General features: G+C 35.2%; 1 protein-coding gene across 1 annotated transcript; it reads left to right on the forward strand.

Annotated features, from left to right (window-relative positions):
* Positions 1-6546: 6546 nt before the first annotated feature.
* Positions 6547-17772, forward strand: LOC122006695 (amino acid transporter AVT6A-like). The gene is made up of 5 exons (XM_042562292.1): positions 6547-6970; positions 15369-15521; positions 15642-15845; positions 16217-16682; positions 17352-17772. Exons 1-5 carry the CDS (start codon positions 6547-6549, stop codon positions 17476-17478), a joined length of 1374 nt encoding a protein of 457 aa, XP_042418226.1. The 3' UTR covers positions 17479-17772.
* The last annotated feature ends 381 nt before the right edge of the window (positions 17773-18153 follow it).

Below are 18153 nucleotides of genomic sequence, written 5' to 3' on the forward strand. Positions count from 1 at the left end.
TGAGTGACAACATATTACTTTAATAGCGACAAGTGGAGAGAAAGCAAGACCTAGAGAATCATTTAACAACGTGCATTGAGACAAGACTTGGAGCATATGGAAATTAGATTTAGTTAGATTTTAGATAGATTGAAGAGACAAAATGCTGTAATTACTAGATTGCAAAGGAGCCGAGTTGGTGGAGTTCCTACATAAAGAGCTAGGCAACATAACCGTGACGATAATGATGATGAAGATGTTGTTTCTAAGGACATTGGTGATAGAGCTTCTAGTTGCAGATCTAGTTATGCTAGAATTGATGGTCAAAGAGGAAGAATGAATGATTATGTTGATAGAAACTTGAGAAACCTCAAGATGAAGATTCCTTCATTTTCAAGAAAAAGTGATCCAGAATCTTACTTGGAGTGGAAAAAAAAGTGGAACTAATGCTTGATTGTCATAACTACTCTGAAGAAAAGAAGGTAAAACTTGCTATTGTTGAATTTATTAATTATGTTATTATATGGAGGGATCAAATTATTCTAAGTAGGAGAAGAAATCGAGAGAGACCAATTGACACTTGGGAGGAGATGAAATCTATTATGAGAAAGATATTCATTCCATCACATTACTATCAAAATTTGTACCAACAACTATAAGGTCTAACCAAGAGTCCCAGACTATGGAGGAATACAACAAAGAGATAAAGATTGTCATTATTTGAGCCAATGTGGAGGAGGACCAAGAAGCATCCATGGCACAATTTTTACATGGTTTGAATTTAGAAATTACAAATGTAGTGGAGTTGCAACATTATGTTAAGCTTGAAGATATGGTCCACATGTCCATGAATGTTGAAAGACAACTTAAAAGGAAGCATGGGCAGAGTTCTAGTTCATCCACTTAAAAATCTAGCTGGAGCAAATGAGAGGATAAAAGTGCATCTAAGAGTAAGATCAAGTTGTCTAAGAATAAAAATGCAAGTTATACTTTGGTCAAAGGTAAAGAACATATCTAATCTTCGAGAAATAGAGGTATTAAATGTTTTAAGTGTGCTTGGGAAGGGGGCATATTGTATCATAATATCCCAACAAAAGAATTATGATTTTAAAAGAAATTGTAATATTAAAATTGAGAGTGAGTCCGAAGATGATAGTAACTTGCAACCATTGATGGTAAGTGATATAGAAGAGTATCCTAATGAAGGTGAACCCTTGTCACTAGACGTGTTCTAAATGTGCAAGTGAAGGAAGAAGATGAAGAATAATGAAACAACATATTTCATACCTATTACCACATCAAAGACAAGCTGTGTAGTTTCATTTTAGATGAGGAAAGTTGCACTAATATAGCTAATACTATCCTGGTTGAGAAATTATGCTTACCTACCACTAAGCATCCTAGACTTTATAAACTACAATGGTTGAATGATTGCGGGAAAGATAAGGTGCATAAGTTAGTGTTGGTTTCATTTTCCATTAGTAGGTATCTGGTTGAGGTTCTTTGTGATGTAGTGTCATTGCATACAAGTCATTTGCTTTTAGGTAGACCATGACAATTTGATAGGAGGGTCATGCATGATGGATTCAAAAATATGTATTCTTTTATGATGCATGGTAAATTTGTAACTCTTGTATCATTAACTCCTAAGCAAGTATATGAAGATCAATTGAGGATCAAAAATGAGAGTGAAAAAATAAATGATTATGAGAGAAAAGAGAATGAGAAATGAAAAAAAAAAGAATGGAAAAGAAAAGGAATGTCAAAAAAGAAAAAAAATAAGGATGAGAGGAGTGGAAAAAAGAATGAAAAGGAAAAAAAAATAAGAGCAAGAGAGGAAAAAATGGAGCTTTTATGTAAAAGAAAGGGAGGTTAAGAGAGTTTTTTATTCTCAACAATCGATGATTGTACTTTTGTACAAGAAGACTTATTTCAACACTAACAATCTAACCTAGTGTTGTTAAATCTCTTTTGCATGAATTTGATAATGTATTTCCTGACGAGGTTCCTAATGAATTGTCACCACTTAGGGGAGTAGAGCATTAAATTGATTTTATCCCAAGAGTAACAATTCCTAATCGGCCGACCGATAGGAGCAATCCCATAGAGATAAAGGAGCTTCAAAAGCAAGTTGAAGAGTTGATGAGAAAAAAGTATGTCCGAGAAAGTTTGTGCCTAAAAAGAATACAACTTGGAGAATGTGAGTTAATTTTATAGCTATCAACAAGATTATGATAAAATATCGTCATCCTATTCCTAGATTAGATGAAGTGCTAGATGAACTACATAGTTCTTATTTTTTTTTCCTCTAAAATTGATTTGAAGTTTGGTTATCATCAAATTCACATGCATAAGGGAGATGAATGGAATATTGCTTTTAAGCTTAGGTATGGTTTGTGCAAATGGTTAGTCATGTTATTTAGACTAACTAATGTGCCTAGTACTTTCATGAGATTAATGAACCATATTTTACGTTCTTATATTGGGGACTTTGTTGTAGTATATTTTAATGACATCTTGATTTATAACAAAAATTTAGATGAGCATCTCAATCATTACAAAAAGTTCTCCCTGTCTTGCGAAATGAAAAATTGTATGCTAACCTTCAAAAATATGTTTTTTGCACTAGCCAAATTGAGTTTCTTGGTTATATTGTTAGTGCTAAGGGAATAGCAATTGATAGAGAAAAGGTTAAGACTATTCATGAATGGGCAACACCAAAACCATTACTGAGGCATGTAACTTTCATGGATTAGCTAGTTTTTATAGGAGCTTTGTTAAGAATTTTAGTACTTTGGTTGCACCCTTGATTGAAAAAAGAATGTTGGGTTTCATTGGGATAATGAACAAAATTTAGCTTTCAATTTACTTAAGGATAAGCTAAGTTTTGCACCATTACTTGCATTACCTAACTTTGTTAAAACTTTTGAAACTGAGTGTGATGCATTAGGAATAAGTATTGGAGTTGTGCTAATATAAGAAGGTTGACCCCTTGCTTATTTTAGTGAGAGACTCAATAGAGTAGCTTTGAACTATCTAACTTATGATAATGAGATGAATGCATTGGTGAGGACTTTAGAGACTTGGCAATATTACTTATGCCCAAAGAGTTTGTCATTCACATTGATCATGAATTGTTGAAGCATTTGAAGAGACAAAGTAAGTTGAATAGATGTCATGCAAAATGGGTGCAGTTTATTGAATCATTTCCTTGTGATCAAGTATAAATGAGGTATGAAAAATATTGTTGCAAATGATTTATCTTGAAGGTATACCTTGATCTCTACTTTGAACACTAGATTATTAGGATTTGAATATAATAAAGATCTATATTCTAATTATCCTGACTTTGGAAATGTGTTTGAAGTTTGTGAACATGTTGCATTTGAGAAGTTTTATAGGCATAAGGAATTTTTTTTAGAGTGAATAGGTTGTGTGTACCTAATTATTCATTGAGAGAATTATTAGTCCAAGAAGCTCATGGTGGGGGACTAATGGAACATTTTGGAATAAAAAAAACTCTACAAGTTTTGGTTGAGCATTCTTTTGGCCTCACATAAAAAGAGATCTAGTCAAGTTTTATGAGAAGTGCATCACATGTTGGCAAGCAAAATTTTAATTTTTACCTTATAGATTGAATATACCTTTGCCAATTCCAAATATACCTTGGGTTGATATTTTCATGGACTTTGTTGTAGGATTACCTAGGTCAAAACTAGGTATGAATTTCATTTTGTGATTGTGGATAGATTTTCTAAAATAGTTTATTTTATTCCTTGTAGAAAATTACTAACCATATTTAATATCTATTCTTTAGGGAGATTATGCGGCGTCATGGAGTGTCGAGGAGCATAGTTTAAGATCGTGATGCAAAGTTCCTAAGTTACTTTTGGAAGATATTGCAGGGAAAGTTGGGTACAAAGCTTTGTTTTCTACAACTTGTCATTCATAAACAAATGGACAAACTGAGGTAGTAAATCAAACTTTATCTATTTTATTGTGAGCTATCATTCAAAAGAAGTTAACAGGTTGGGAAGATTGTTTACCATATGTTGAATTTGCTTATACTAGATCTGTGCATTCTAGTGCTAATTTTTCACTTTTTGAAATGATATATGGGTTCAACCCTTTAACTCCTCTTGATTTATCACATTTGCCTATCTTTGAGCGTGCTTGTTTAGATGGTACAATAAAAATCCAAATTTCTGAGACAAATGCATGAGAAAATTCGATTGCAGATTGAAAAAGGACCGAACAATACGCTATACAAGACAACAAGGGACGAAGGAGAGAGTGTTTTTGAAATTGAAGATTGAGTTTGGGTTCATATGAGAAAGGATAGATTCCTAGCTAAACGTCGTACTAAGTTACATCCACGAGGAGATGAACCATTTTAAGTCATTGCTTGAATCAATGCTAATGCCTACAAACTTGACTTGACAGGTGAGTATAATGTGAGTGTTACATTTAATGTTTCTGATTTTTCTCCCTTTGATGTAGGTGATCAAGATTCGAAGACAAATCCTTTTGAGGAGAGGAGGAATGATAGAGTTAAAGATAGACATCAAGTTAAGGCCATGAAGCATCCCTCTCTAGATGTTGTTGACAATTCATTATGCCTCAATGAAGGCTCAATTACAAGAGCAAGGCTAAAAAGATGAAGGAAGCACTTAATGTGCCAATTGAAAATGCGAAGATCAAAGCTACAATTGAAGAAGGTTTGACCAAGAGTAAGTCATGCGTCGTATTCAACCTAATTCAATCCTTAGATTGGCTTAATTAGCCAATTAAGTCTCATATCTATGTAGTAGAGATGTGTTTGATATGTAGGCTCAATTTCTATTTTTATTTGGATTATAATGGTGTCATAAACTCAAAATAACTAAGTAGTTTATATAGATCTTTACTAAATGAATTTCCTTTTGACCTTTTAGGGTTTTTAAGTCATCCTATAACTGTAAATAAAGGGGGTGACGACCACACATGTATCTTTTAGCATATTTCAATATAAAATAGGGTGGGACTCTTACTTATTAGTTCTTCATTGAATTAGAACTTCTCAAAACATCCCCTTGTGGCGTTCAAGGACAAGGACTTATCAATCTCAATCCTAAGGTTGTTGTGTCTTCTATCTTCTAGACCAAGGTTCATGCTTTTTTAAGCATTGAGTCAAGGTTCTTTCATCCATCTTATCGATTTAGACTTTCCTTATTTTTTTCATTCAATTCATTGTGAGTTCATAAACCTTCTTCTCCTTGGGTTTGCATCTGAGCAAGTTCCGACATTTGAGACATAAGAAAATACTAATAGCGATAGTTCTAAGATTCAGGATATTTCTTTAAAATTAGAAAGGATACGTCTCTATATATAAATATTTTAAATATTTTTAAAATAATAATAATCTTGAACCGTGAAGAATCGTAATGAACCATGAACTAAATCGTGAACTAATAGTTTTGAACTATAAATTATGAACCATGAACTAAATCGTGAACCAATAGTTTTGAACTATAAATTATAACTGTCTTAAATGGTAAAGATTAAAGATCGATCTACCAATCGATAGTTTCGAATCGTCGAATCATGGATTTCGAATCATGATAAGATCTAATATAAAGATATTCTTTTAATAATAAAATAAAAAGAGATGTTTCATAATGGTGGTAAAAGATGAATACGTTCGTCCCAATCGGCCCCATCAATCTGTCTCATGGTCAATACGGAGGAGGTAAATCACGGACGGTTACTAGCCTTGAAATTCATGACTAGCATATAAGAGAGGTATTTACCTCGACTATGCCGATCCATGATAATTTTATTAGATTGGGAGAGAGTTAAAGACACAGGTCCCTTCATCAGAGAAATCTACCCCCATAATATAGCAAGTTAGTTCTTGGACGGTAGATTACAGTAGGGATTCAATCCTTAGAAAAATTATCTTTTTGGAAATACAATTCCATGGCCGCTATAAGGTCTAGCGGAAGGACACTCAAATCGATTTCCAGCCATGGGAGGCTGGCTTCTGCGTGGAACTGACGAAGAACCTTGGGATGAACCGGTTAGTATCTTTTGCCACGTTATAGAATTTGGGCGCCTCTAGTTCGCAGCGCTCGACAGCGCATTTTGCGATTACAATGGGGAAGGCGTGAAGAAAACGGAACCGTGTCGTGTTGGGACCCTCACCTTCCTGTAAGAGATGAGAGAGGAGGTCAGGAAGGCGGCGCCGCAACTACTCCGACGAATTGGGAATTCCCTTATATAGTTATATCAATACAAAACTACGGTTCCCGTTTTGGTTTTCTTCCTTAATTCCATCCGCTGCAGCGAGTTCGACCAAATCCTTAGAAGGTAAATTTTCAATCTTGTTCTCCTTATCCTTAATTTATAGTGTCTCCATAGTTTTCTTGGACGATTGATTTGCTTCCGTCAACTGAGTTCCCTATCCTTTCAGGAGTACTAAAGTTTTCTTCTTGATTTTTGGAATCTAGTGCATTGCTTTGCCGTTATTGGTTGAGTTCCTTTTGATCCAATCCTATTTGGAAGAACTAGCTCAAGAGTTTGAGCTTGATGACACGAGGAGCGAGAGAGACAACCCGAGAGCATGCAGAAATTAGTGATGAGAGTATTGCGACTACTGCTCCCCTGATATCAGTCAAGCAGGAAGACGGCCGACCATCTCGGTTGTCCCCTACAGCTTCGTTTGCCGGTGCGGTGTTCAACCTCTCGACGAACATCATAGGAGCTGGGATCATGGCTCTGCCGGCCGCCATGAGAGTCTTAGGGCTCGTCCCTGGAATCATCTTGATCATATCTGTTGCCATCCTCACCGATGCTTCGATTGAGATGCTAATCCGATGTAGCCGTGCCGCAAATAAGTCTACTTATGGGGGAGTCATGGGGGATGCATTCCGTAAGATAGGGAGGAGATTGCTCCAGACTACAGTGGTCCTCAACAATGTAGGCATCTTGACCGTATACATGATCATTATTGGTATGCCATTTGAAATCGGATGACGCTTTAATATTATTTTCTTCACAGAATATAGGTCTTTTTGGAGGTCTCTGATATTGATTAGGTATTATTTGATAATATTAAATATGTTTTGATATTTTAGGATTTTCAAATTACTGCTGTTGGGATTCTCTACTTCTTGATTTTATCTTTCTCTGTTCAATATAACGCTAAAAGTATATTTCAAAAAAGATGGAAGCACACAGAAAAGGAAAAAAGACTTGATTTCATCACATGTTTTTTTTTTACTTGTTTACATACTTAATTAAATTTGATCTATGATATTGTTAGAAAGTGTTATTGGATTTTGTTTCTCCTTTAAGTGGGTTACATGTTAAGGTCGTAACACACAGATTTGCTATAAGGAATTAATGCAATAAAGTTATCTAACTATTGGTTTAATATATGAGAAGATTTAATGGATGTGAATATTATGTGAGTAGAAACCGGTTCATATGCTTTTCCGTTATTATTGATGGGCTAATAACATATTCGGATTCTAAAGCTATATAAAGGATTGTGGTCCCCATAGGGTTATGGTGATCTTGGCTCTATTTTCCATTCCATCCGAAAATGAGATACGGTAGCCCATGCCTTAACCCCTACGAAAGATCAAGCCCGCTTCTGTTTTTGCTTTTTTATCCTCAGGTTGATTCAGCAACCTCAAGATCATCGCTTTGAACCTCGATTCAGGTTCGAATTACAATTTTATTTCACTTCCGCAATTTATTTGTTTTCACAATTATGTTATAAATTTATAACAAGATCCTGTGTTAGAATTGTTTGATTCTTTAAGATTCATATGCGGTAACACAATTCATACTAAGGAAAATTTCTTCAATTAGAGTCACAGGTCGTGCCATTGATTTTATAGCATTAGGATGCAAAATTTTTAACGATTTCTGTCTGATTGCATTTGTTCTATACATAGTTTAAAATCTCAAGCCATTTCATCTAATATAGGCGAAACAACATGTTCCGCCAGCGGACTAGTATATTCATTTATTTAACTTTTTATTTTTAAATATTTAGATTAAATTTTGTATTTTTAGTTAATATATTTTATATTTTTTAAAAAATACCAAACTATTTTCGCACGACATGATCTAAACCCACAAAATCTTATCGCCATAACTGTCTGTAAGCTTAAAAAAAATGTTAAGAACAATGGCTGGATTTTAGTAGCCACTGTTATTTTTGGCTGTAATCGTCACATTTACAACAACAACAACAACAACAACAACCAAGCATTTTCCTACTAGGTGGGGTCGGTTGTATAAATCCTTTTACGCCATTGAGCTCTATCTCCTATTATATCATCATCTATATTTACTGTAACCGTCACATTTGATCTTTAAAAATCAAACATACTCATGATCAATCGGCTGATGCACTGGATCAGTCACTAATGCTCTACTGTGCCCAAAATAGTGAATAAAAACTTTCGTAATCGTTGCATTTGATTTGTAAAAATTGAACGGACTTGTGATCAACCGACTGATGCATTGGATCAATCACTAATGCATGAGTCGACTTATGTGCCTAAACTAGTGAATAGAAACTTTCATAATCAACTTAAGTACTCGACTGATTTTGATTGGTTAACTTTTATAAAGCAACAATCGATTGTTGGGCTTAGGATGGAGCATAGAGTGTTTTTGGATTGGTTAGGGCACCCAACTGATGCTGTTAATCAACTGTCATTAGAACTAGTCAACTATTGGGCACAAGTTGAGAATAGAAAGTTGTTAGTTCGACTAGAGCACTTGATTGATTTATATTAGTCAACTGATGGTAGGATCGAATAGAGCACTAGAAGGGGGTAAATAACGTGTCACTTTTTCACGGTTTTCGAAAAGTACATAGCGGAATAGAAAAAGAGAAACAAGCACAATGCTAACAACTTTCTTTTTACGTGGTTCACAACCTGTGCTACTACTTCAAGGCCCACGATCGTTGATCACATTCGTTGGACAATCCACTAAAGATTTGACAAGTTTACACAAATCCAAATATGCACAATAATAAAAGATATCGACAACAATAGGAATCGAAGTTTGATCATTGTTGTCGGAGTACTTTGGTGTTGTAACGAAGTTTAGAAGTAGCACAAGAAACATTTGAGTGTATAAGAATGGTTATGTGCTTCTGGTCAAAGGTGCCTTTTTATAGCCCATTCTAAGCTCCTGGATCAGCTCCAGGCATCTCAATCGAGGCCTATCCGATCCACCTTCGTCGCCAAGTTATCCAACTCCAGGCGCTTGGACCACCTCCAGTCGCCTGGACCGCTAACGTGGCTGCACTTGGGCGAAGCTCTATCCGAGTCACCTTTATCCCTTCCCGAGCACCTGGCTAGGCACCTGGACGTTGACGTGTGCCAGCCAACCAGAGCATGCCAATTCAGCTGCACGCGTGGCTGGATTTAGGCCATTCCGGGTGCTTGGAGCCATCTTGTCGTCCGAACCTTCGGGCGCTTGGATCCCTTCCGAGCGCCTGGAATCCCTGACTTCGGCCACCTTCTTGCACTACGGAGTTAGTACAACATGCATAATAATAACATAAAAGCAGAAATAATTTGACAGTCTCAATACTGTTCGGTCCTGACTTTTGGATTTCAAATGAAACCCTAGGTCAGATCGAGAGAAGTTACCTAACTTGCCAAACATCCCGTCCACCAGACCTGTTTGGACTTTCTACTCAGCATCTAATCCTCTGACCCCAGGGCTTCCTCTCAATGTCCAATCCTCTAGACTCATCAAATTGCTAGATGTATGGTCCTCCAAACCCGTCTAGACTTCCTCTTTGTGTACTCAATCTACTTAGTTTTCCTGCCGAGTCCCACTAATTAGGACTTCCTTGCCCAGTCCCACAGGACTTCCTTGTTTAGCCGCAACTAGGGCTTTCCCTTTGCCTAGTGTCCACTAGGACTTTTGCTTTGTCTAGTATCCAGTCAACTTGACCCACTAGGACTTTCTGGTTGAGCTACCTACATACTTAGCCAACCTTCATTAGATCATAATGAAACTTAACTTTGAACTTTTTGCCAACATCAAAACGTTTGACTATCTGGTGCTCCCTGCACCAACATGATGTTCATGGGGTTGAGGACACAAGTTTTTTGAGTTGATTGAAATTTTTGATTGATTACAAACTGCCATCAAAGGTCCATCAACTACTTCTGTTTAATTCTATTTTCTAGGTTTTCTTATGTATCTAATGCACAAATGTTATTAAGTTGAACTAATATTATCACTAAGTGAGAACTATTAGGTAAATTCAGTGCATTTAGTGTAAATAGAAGTATATTCACGCTAAAGGTAATTGGCCTAAAGGAAAATCATTTTAGACCGAATATATGTAAAGGTAGCTCATATAAAGTTAAATTTTGGTGAATCACGGGCATAATATGTCGATCCAAAGGAAGACATTGTATTACTGATTAAGGGTATTTTTTAGCTATGTTTAGAGAGTATTACTAACAAGTTGTATTTTAATCCAAAGATTAAATGCAACATTATACTTGGTATCTCATTAAGGGCCCACATATATGCACCTTGTTTTGACTGTTACATTTATTTGATTATATATACATCTACATATATATTTAGGACTTACATGAGTTTTATTCTTCCCTTTTCTTATCTTAAAGAACATTAAATCATGATAACCGAGCAACTTCTCTAGGTGGGTGGATTTTATTCCCCAAGGGAATTACTACCGACATAAGTGTTCCTATGCAAGATTGTTTTATGAGTCGATTATCAATTGATGGTGAAAGATACATTTATACGGGAAATGACAAGAAGGGTAGGGTAGAAGCGATTGGTATTTTTAGGCTTTATCTAGGAACTAATGTATTTCTAAATTTACAAAATACTTTATTGTACCCTTTTAAACAAAATTTGATTTTCATTTCTTATATGGACAAAAAAAAGGGCAACCCGGTGCACGAAGCTCCCGCTATGCGGGGTCCCTGGAAAGGATCCATTGTACACAGCCTTACCCTGCTTTTTGTAAGAGGTTGTTTCCAGGATTCGAACCCGTGACCTTTTGGTCACATGGCAACAACTTTACTGTTGCGCCAAGGCTCCCCTTCTCATTTCTTATATGGACAAATCAAGATATTTTTATTCATTTGGAAATGGAATGTTTAATATTTTTCAAAATTCAATTTTGATTGATATTGGTTCCTTGGTTAATAAACTATACAAATTAAACACCATAACTCCTACTAACAATGAAATAATGTATATAAGTGACACAAAACATAATTTGACAAATACAAATTCTTTCATGTTGTGGCATAGACGTTTAGGATTTATATTCAAATAATGCCTATAAAGGTTAATGTTATAAAGAATTCTTGATTCTTTGATATGTCAGACTTTGATATATGTATTGAATGTATTAAAACGACAAACAACTAACAAAAGGAATAAGAGTGCAAATCAGTGTAATAAAGTCTTAAAACTAATAAATATGGATATATGCAAACCATTTTCTAAGGCTTCTGAGAATGGTCAAGTATATTTTATTAGTTTCATAGATGACTATTCATGATATGACTATTTGTACCTTACTCCTAAGAAGTCACAATTCCTAGACGTGTTCAAACTCTTCAAAATTGAAGTTGCAAATCAAGTAGGCAAGAAGATTGAAGTCATGAAATTTGACCATAGTGATGAAGACTATGACAAATACGACGGATCATGTGAATAAAATCTTGGGTTTCCTTTTGCACAATACCTTGCTGAATGCGGTATTGTCCCTTAATACACTATGTTAAGGACTAGTCAAAATGATGTAGCGGAGTTGCTAAATTGAACCCTAAAAGACATGATAAGAAGTACGATGATTTTTTTGTCTTTACCAAAGTCCTTATGCTGTGAGATATTAAAGATTGCAATTTACTTACTAAATAAAATATCTAATAAAACAATGACAAAGACCCCATATGAGTTATGGACGAGTAAAAGATCTAGCATTATACATTTATATGTTTGGTGTTGTCTAACTTAGGCTAGGCCTTAGGCTTAATGAAAGGAAACCACAAATAGTTTTTTTTCGAGATGGGAAATGCCATGTTTATTAAGGATAATGGGAGCCCGAAATTAAGGGAAATATCTTTTGAAGAGGAAAGTATTAGTGATCCTACTATGGTTACTATTACTGTTGCAATTGGTAGTAATAGGATATTGATTCCTAAAATTGTTAGAATTGCAAATCCTGAAGGAGTAGTGAACCAAGATATTCCTGTGCTACCTCCAACACAAATAGAAGGTCCATCAACTCAAGTTGAGGTATTGCCACCTATGATTGAGCAGATGCCATAGTCACCTCAAGTGCAAGTGTCTTTAAAGAGATCTTCTAGGGAAAAAGATCAACGGTTTCACTTGATTATGTTTATCTCCAAAAGCGTTAGTTTGACATAGGGTTGGAAAGTAATCCTACATCTTTCCATGAAGTAAAAAAAAAAATGCCCTAATCCTAAAAAGTAGATTGAAACCATGAAGGAAGAGATGAAGTCTATGGTAGTCATTGACGTTTGAAAACTTGTAGAATTGCTTAAAGGAGTGAAATATGTTGGTTGTAAAAAATTTTTTAAAACCAAACGGGATTTGAAAGGCAATGTTGAAAAGTATAAGACTCGCTTTATTTTCCAGGGATTCACTCATAAAGAGAATATTAATTGCAAAAAGATTTTTTTTTATCAATTTCGACGAAACCTCTCTTAAGAAAATCATGACACTTGTAACTCATTATGATTTAGAGTTGCATCAAATGAACGTAAAGATTCCATTTTCAATAGAGAAATTAGTGAGATTATATACATGGTATAGTCGAACAACTTTCAGTTGAAAGACTCACCTAGTATATAGATTAAAAAAATTCATTTAGGGTCTAAAGCAGACATCCCATTAGTAGTACCAAAAATTTGATCAAGTGATTTCTTCATATGGTTTTAAGGAGAAAATTGTTGATTAATGCATATATATCAAGTTTAGTAGGAGCAAGTTCATCATACTTGTTCTGTATGTGAATGATATATTGCTGACAAGTAATAATGATAGTCTGATGTATGAAACCAAGTCTTTTCTTTATGTCATTTTTGAAATGAAGGATCTTGGTGATGCATCTTTTGTATTAGATATGCAAATTTGTCGTGATTGTTCAAGATGCACACTTAGGTTTTCAAAAAAGGTCTATATTGAAAAGGTGCTTAGTGGGTATGATATGCAAAATTGTGGTGACACAGTTGTGTTAAAGGGTGACAAATTTAACTTACAACAATGTCCATAAATTGAATTTGAAATAAAGGCAATGCAAAAAATCCCTTATGTGTTGGCTGTAAGGAATCTTATGTATGCTTAAGTATGTACGTGTCCGGATATAGTGTACATAGTTGGGATATGGATAGATATTTGAGTAACTCAGGTTTGAATCACTGGAAAGTCGTAAAGAGGGTCATGCGGTATTTGCAAAGAACAAAGGATTTCATACTCATGTATCGGAGGGCAGGTGAGGTCACCCAGAGAAGATTGAATATTTAGACTCCAGCGTTGCTAGATGCGTGGACAGTAGGAGATTCACTTCAGCTTATATTTTTATGATGCCTAAAGGGTCTATATCATGGGAAAACGTTAAACAAACACTTATAGCTACTTCGACCATATAGGCAGAATTCATAGCGTATTATGAGGCATCCAATCAAGGGATATATGGCTACAAAACTTTATCATGGGGTTGTAGATTATTGATAGCATTGATAGGCCATTGAGAATTAACTATGATAATAAAGCCATTGAGTTATATTTAAGAACAATCGTAGCTCGTCGAAGTCTAAGCACTTCGACATCAAGTTCTTGGCAGTTAAAGAAAGAATTCTGAATGATCAAGTTTCTATTGAGCATATTAGCACAGATTTCATATTGACAGATCCGCTTATCAAGGACCTATAGCCCAAGGTGTTTCATCAACATGTGATGAATATGACGCTCTTCTCTTGGATGAAGTATCCATTTAGTGAGAGTTTGTATTTGGTGTTTCATGTTCCATGTTGATGGACACATGTTTATTTTGGTTTTTGTATATACTAAGGTTTACAGATACATGTGTATTTTTATTTTGACATTCTGAAATAAAGATTATCATGACTTACTATTGACATATAATGTTTGTAAATATAATATGGATTCTCTTTTGAGTCAAAGTATAAAGCATGGTTTACCAATTTTACATAAGTGTTTGTAGATATGATTTGGACTCATTGGAGTTATTAGGAGGACTAGTTGAGAATAGGCATGTACCGATCATATTCTATGTAATTGTCATGCTACGTATCCACATCAGATCTATGTCATTAATGATATTAGTATTGTGATTACTATTTGGGCTTGTTACGAGTGCAATAATAAAGACCACTTTAGTCCTATACTAGTGGAGTTAATGGATCAAATTGTTTTAAGAGGTGTTTTTACCATTCAGTGACATTGTTGAGCTCAACTAAGGAATTTAATTGTGTGTTATATACGAAATCACATGTAGCCCAAGTGGAAGATTATTAGATTTTATTTCTCTATTAGGTGGGCTTACATGTTAATGTTATAACACACATATTTACCATAAAGAATTTGCCAAATAAAGTGATCTAGCTATTGGTTTAATATATGGGCTGATTTCATGGATGTGGACATTATGTGTGTAGAAATCCTTTAACTTGTTTTTCCATTATTATTGATGGGCTGATAACGGATTCAGGTTTTAAAGCTATATAAAAGTTTGTGGTCCCCATAAGGTTAAGATAATCTTGTCTCTCTTTTCTGTTCCATCCGGAAAGGAGATACGGTTGCTTGGAAGATGAAGCCCTCTTTTGTTTTGCTTCTTGATCATTAGGTTGATTTGGTGACTTTAAGATCATGGCTTCAAACCTTGATTCAGGTTTGGATTTATAGCTTTATTTCGCTTATGCAATTTATCTGTTTTTGCAATTATGCTATCAATCTTTGATAAGATCCTATGTTAGAATTGTTTGATTCTTTACGAGTAGGGAAATTCATGCTTAGGAAAATTCCTTCAAGTGTCAGGTTACCAAGCTGATATAGACCTGGGAAATTGTTAATGAGTTCCTTTGTTCAAAATCTGCCTTCAGAATATTAGAGCTTTGCTTCCATGTAGATTTTCATAAAAAAGAGGAAAAAAAGATCTTGTGATCACCTTTAGTGACATAATTGACAGATGAATGCAAGCCTCTTGAGAAATTGTTTAGATCTTCCTGATGATAATCTAGCCACGTGTACAACTAATCCACAGCAACTTCATTGATTTAATTTGTTGGTTAGAATCATATTGTTAAAGAGTTGCGTTCATTTTTGGGAAGGTGATGTACTCTCTGGAACATCTGCTGGTGGTGTCCATCATTTTGGCTTATTGGAAGGATGGTTTGGAGTACATTGGTGGAATTCCCGTGCTTTAGTTCTACTTCTCACTACAGTTGCTATTTTTGCTCCGTTGACATGTTTTAAAAGAATAGGTATGTTTTGTCTTACCCAAGTTCTCCAACATGCCATTCAGAACACACTATTCATATATTAGAATGCAACACTGTATTGTCATCAATGTTTGCTCAGTAGCTAATGCTGTGGTGTTGCAGATTCATTGCGAATAACATCTGCTGCATCAGTTGCACTTGCTATATTTTTTGTTGTTGTTACTGCTGGGATTGCCATCTTTAAGTTAGCAGATGGGACCATACAGATGCCAAAATTGTTTCCACATCTGACTGATCTGCCATCAATCTTGAGACTTTTGACAGTGGCCCCTGTTATTGCCACCTCATATATCTGCCATTACAATGGTAAGTACTCGTAGGATCAATCTGCTATTTTTAGTTTGTCACCATAGTTTACTTTAGTAGTATCTATTGGATAACTTGTTGCTCTGTTGTTTTGCTTGCTTAGTTAAAATTATTTGAGTGTAGTCTCTCAATACACTTTATGGACAATTTATCTAACATGACAAATGTTATTGATCAAAGTTCTTTGTCTTGCTGATGAAGCTCATTTTCAGACTATATGCTTGAGTTACTTGATCAGTCGATGACATTCTAACATATTGCTTGTCTAATAAACCTGTTTGGTACATGTGAAGTCATTTTGCATCGTGCAAAGATTAACAAATAGGCTTATGCTTGCAACTCTTATGAGGAAAAGATTATTGTGCTTACAGTTCACAGCATTGACAATGAACTTCATCGCTCTACTCAAATTCACCGAGTGGTTCGGATATCACTAGCCCTATGCTCTGCTATCTACATTACTACAAGCTTCTTTGCCTTCCTTCTCTTTGGAGAATCCACCCTTGATGACGTGCTGGCAAATTTTGATTCTGATATTGGCATTCCATATGGTTCTATAGTCAATGATGCTGTCCGAGTGAGCTACTCTCTGCATGTCATGCTTGTATTCCCTGTGATTTTCTTTTCACTGCGGCTCAACTTGGATGGCCTCCTCTTCCATAATGCTACTCCATTAGCTTCAGATAACCGAAGGTTTGCCTCCATAACTATCCTCCTCCTTGCAGTCATATACTTGGCTGCAAACTTTGTTCCTAGCATATGGGATGCTTTTCAGATCATTGGTGCAACCGCTGTAGTGTGCATTGGGTTCATTTTTCCAGCCTCCATTATTCTCAAGTAAGGATACTGCAGTTCCATTATACTTACATCTTGAATCCATTTATATAGAAAGCTTAACCATAAATTAATTCATAGACTTACATTCGGTTTAAACTGATCCAATTTGATCTAAGGTAAACCAAATTGAAACTTGGTGTAACTGAATACATGTAAATATTATTTAATTGGATCGTATTGTTCTTTTTGAACCAAAGGAGGCATACAATTAATATATTCAAAATTCATGAAAATGGCTTCCTGGTTTTGTTTGGCTTGAATTATCAAAATGATTCCAGCTGTAAATATTTTCTTACAAAACCTGAACTGACAAAAAAAACGTTCATTTCAGTATGATTTTGTTTTCAAATAAATTCTAAACATTGAACTCTTGGGCATGCCTTTCTTGTTCAAGTTAGTGATCATGGATCAATCAGTGCTTTACAAATAGGCTTAGGATGTGCCATCAAATGAAGAGGCAGATATAAGAGGAGTGAAGAGGGGGATATATTCAGTTTCAAACTCATGGATTTGTGCTATGATATAATGTTTAAAGATAACTTATTGGATAAACTTAAACTATTAGGAAAAAAGTATAATCTACAAATTTATCTTTAAGTATTCTTCAGCAGTTAATATTTTTGTGTTGGAAACATCATGCATGCTCCTAACTCGTGATGATTGTTGTAGGGATCCTCATGGCGTAGCAACTAGGGGTGATAAAGTTCTAGCTATTTTCATGATTGTGGTTGCTTTGGTATCAAGTTCAGTGGCTATGTACAGTGATATATTCTTGCAAAATAGAAAGAATCCATAGTCTCAATCTCTTGATATAAAGATTGGTCTAAAATTGTATCTGTTTCCATTATTGTGCTTGCATTGATGTCAGGTTCAGCGGTGGCCATACAAGAGCAATGTAATTTTGACAAACATGGCTTCTGGAAAATGGTGGTTGTAAACTGATTGATGTTGCATTACAAGATATTCCTTGTATGAGGATGGATTATCCTTATGCTTAAGTATGGCATAGAAATTATGTTGATTTACTAAACTAGGTACTTTATCCATGTAATTACCAAGCTCAAACTAATGTAATCCCAGTTGGATTTTACATTGGTTTATTCAAACTGATACCGTATTCTATGAAGACAACAATCTCCTTTTCTTTCTCAGGTTAGTTTTGCTTGATTAGAAGAAAAAAATTAACCAGGTTTTAAAAGGGAAGAAAAGGAAAATTAAAAGGGAAAAGGAAAAATTAGAAGAAGATTTTAATTTTTGTAAAAATTCTTCCCTTATTTGTCTTGGGCAACTAATATAAAAGAAGGGGTGGGGAGGCTTCATGAGACACAACTCTTATTCTCTTGCTTGGAGACTCTCTTGGTGTGGTCGGTCCTCTCCCTTCTCTTTTCCCTTTTGCTCTCTTCTCCTTGGTGGTGGTGGTGGTCGGTTTTTAGAAGAAGAGGAAGAAGCTTTTGGGTGGTGTTCATCTTGG

This window comes from Zingiber officinale, chromosome 1A (genome assembly GCF_018446385.1).
Source record: "Zingiber officinale cultivar Zhangliang chromosome 1A, Zo_v1.1, whole genome shotgun sequence".
NCBI classification, from domain to species: domain Eukaryota; kingdom Viridiplantae; phylum Streptophyta; class Magnoliopsida; order Zingiberales; family Zingiberaceae; genus Zingiber; species Zingiber officinale.

Bases quoted from the DNA above. Each gene is read 5' to 3' on its own strand.
- LOC122006695 (XM_042562292.1), top strand. From the start codon at position 6,547: ATGACACGAGGAGCGAGAGAGACAACCCGAGAGCATGCAGAAATTAGT. The intron at 6,971-15,368 runs GTATGCCATTTG...ATTTTTGGGAAG, and splicing joins CGTATACATGATCATTATTG to GTGATGTACTCTCTGGAACA. The intron at 15,846-16,216 runs GTAAGTACTCGT...TTGTGCTTACAG, and splicing joins ATATATCTGCCATTACAATG to TTCACAGCATTGACAATGAA.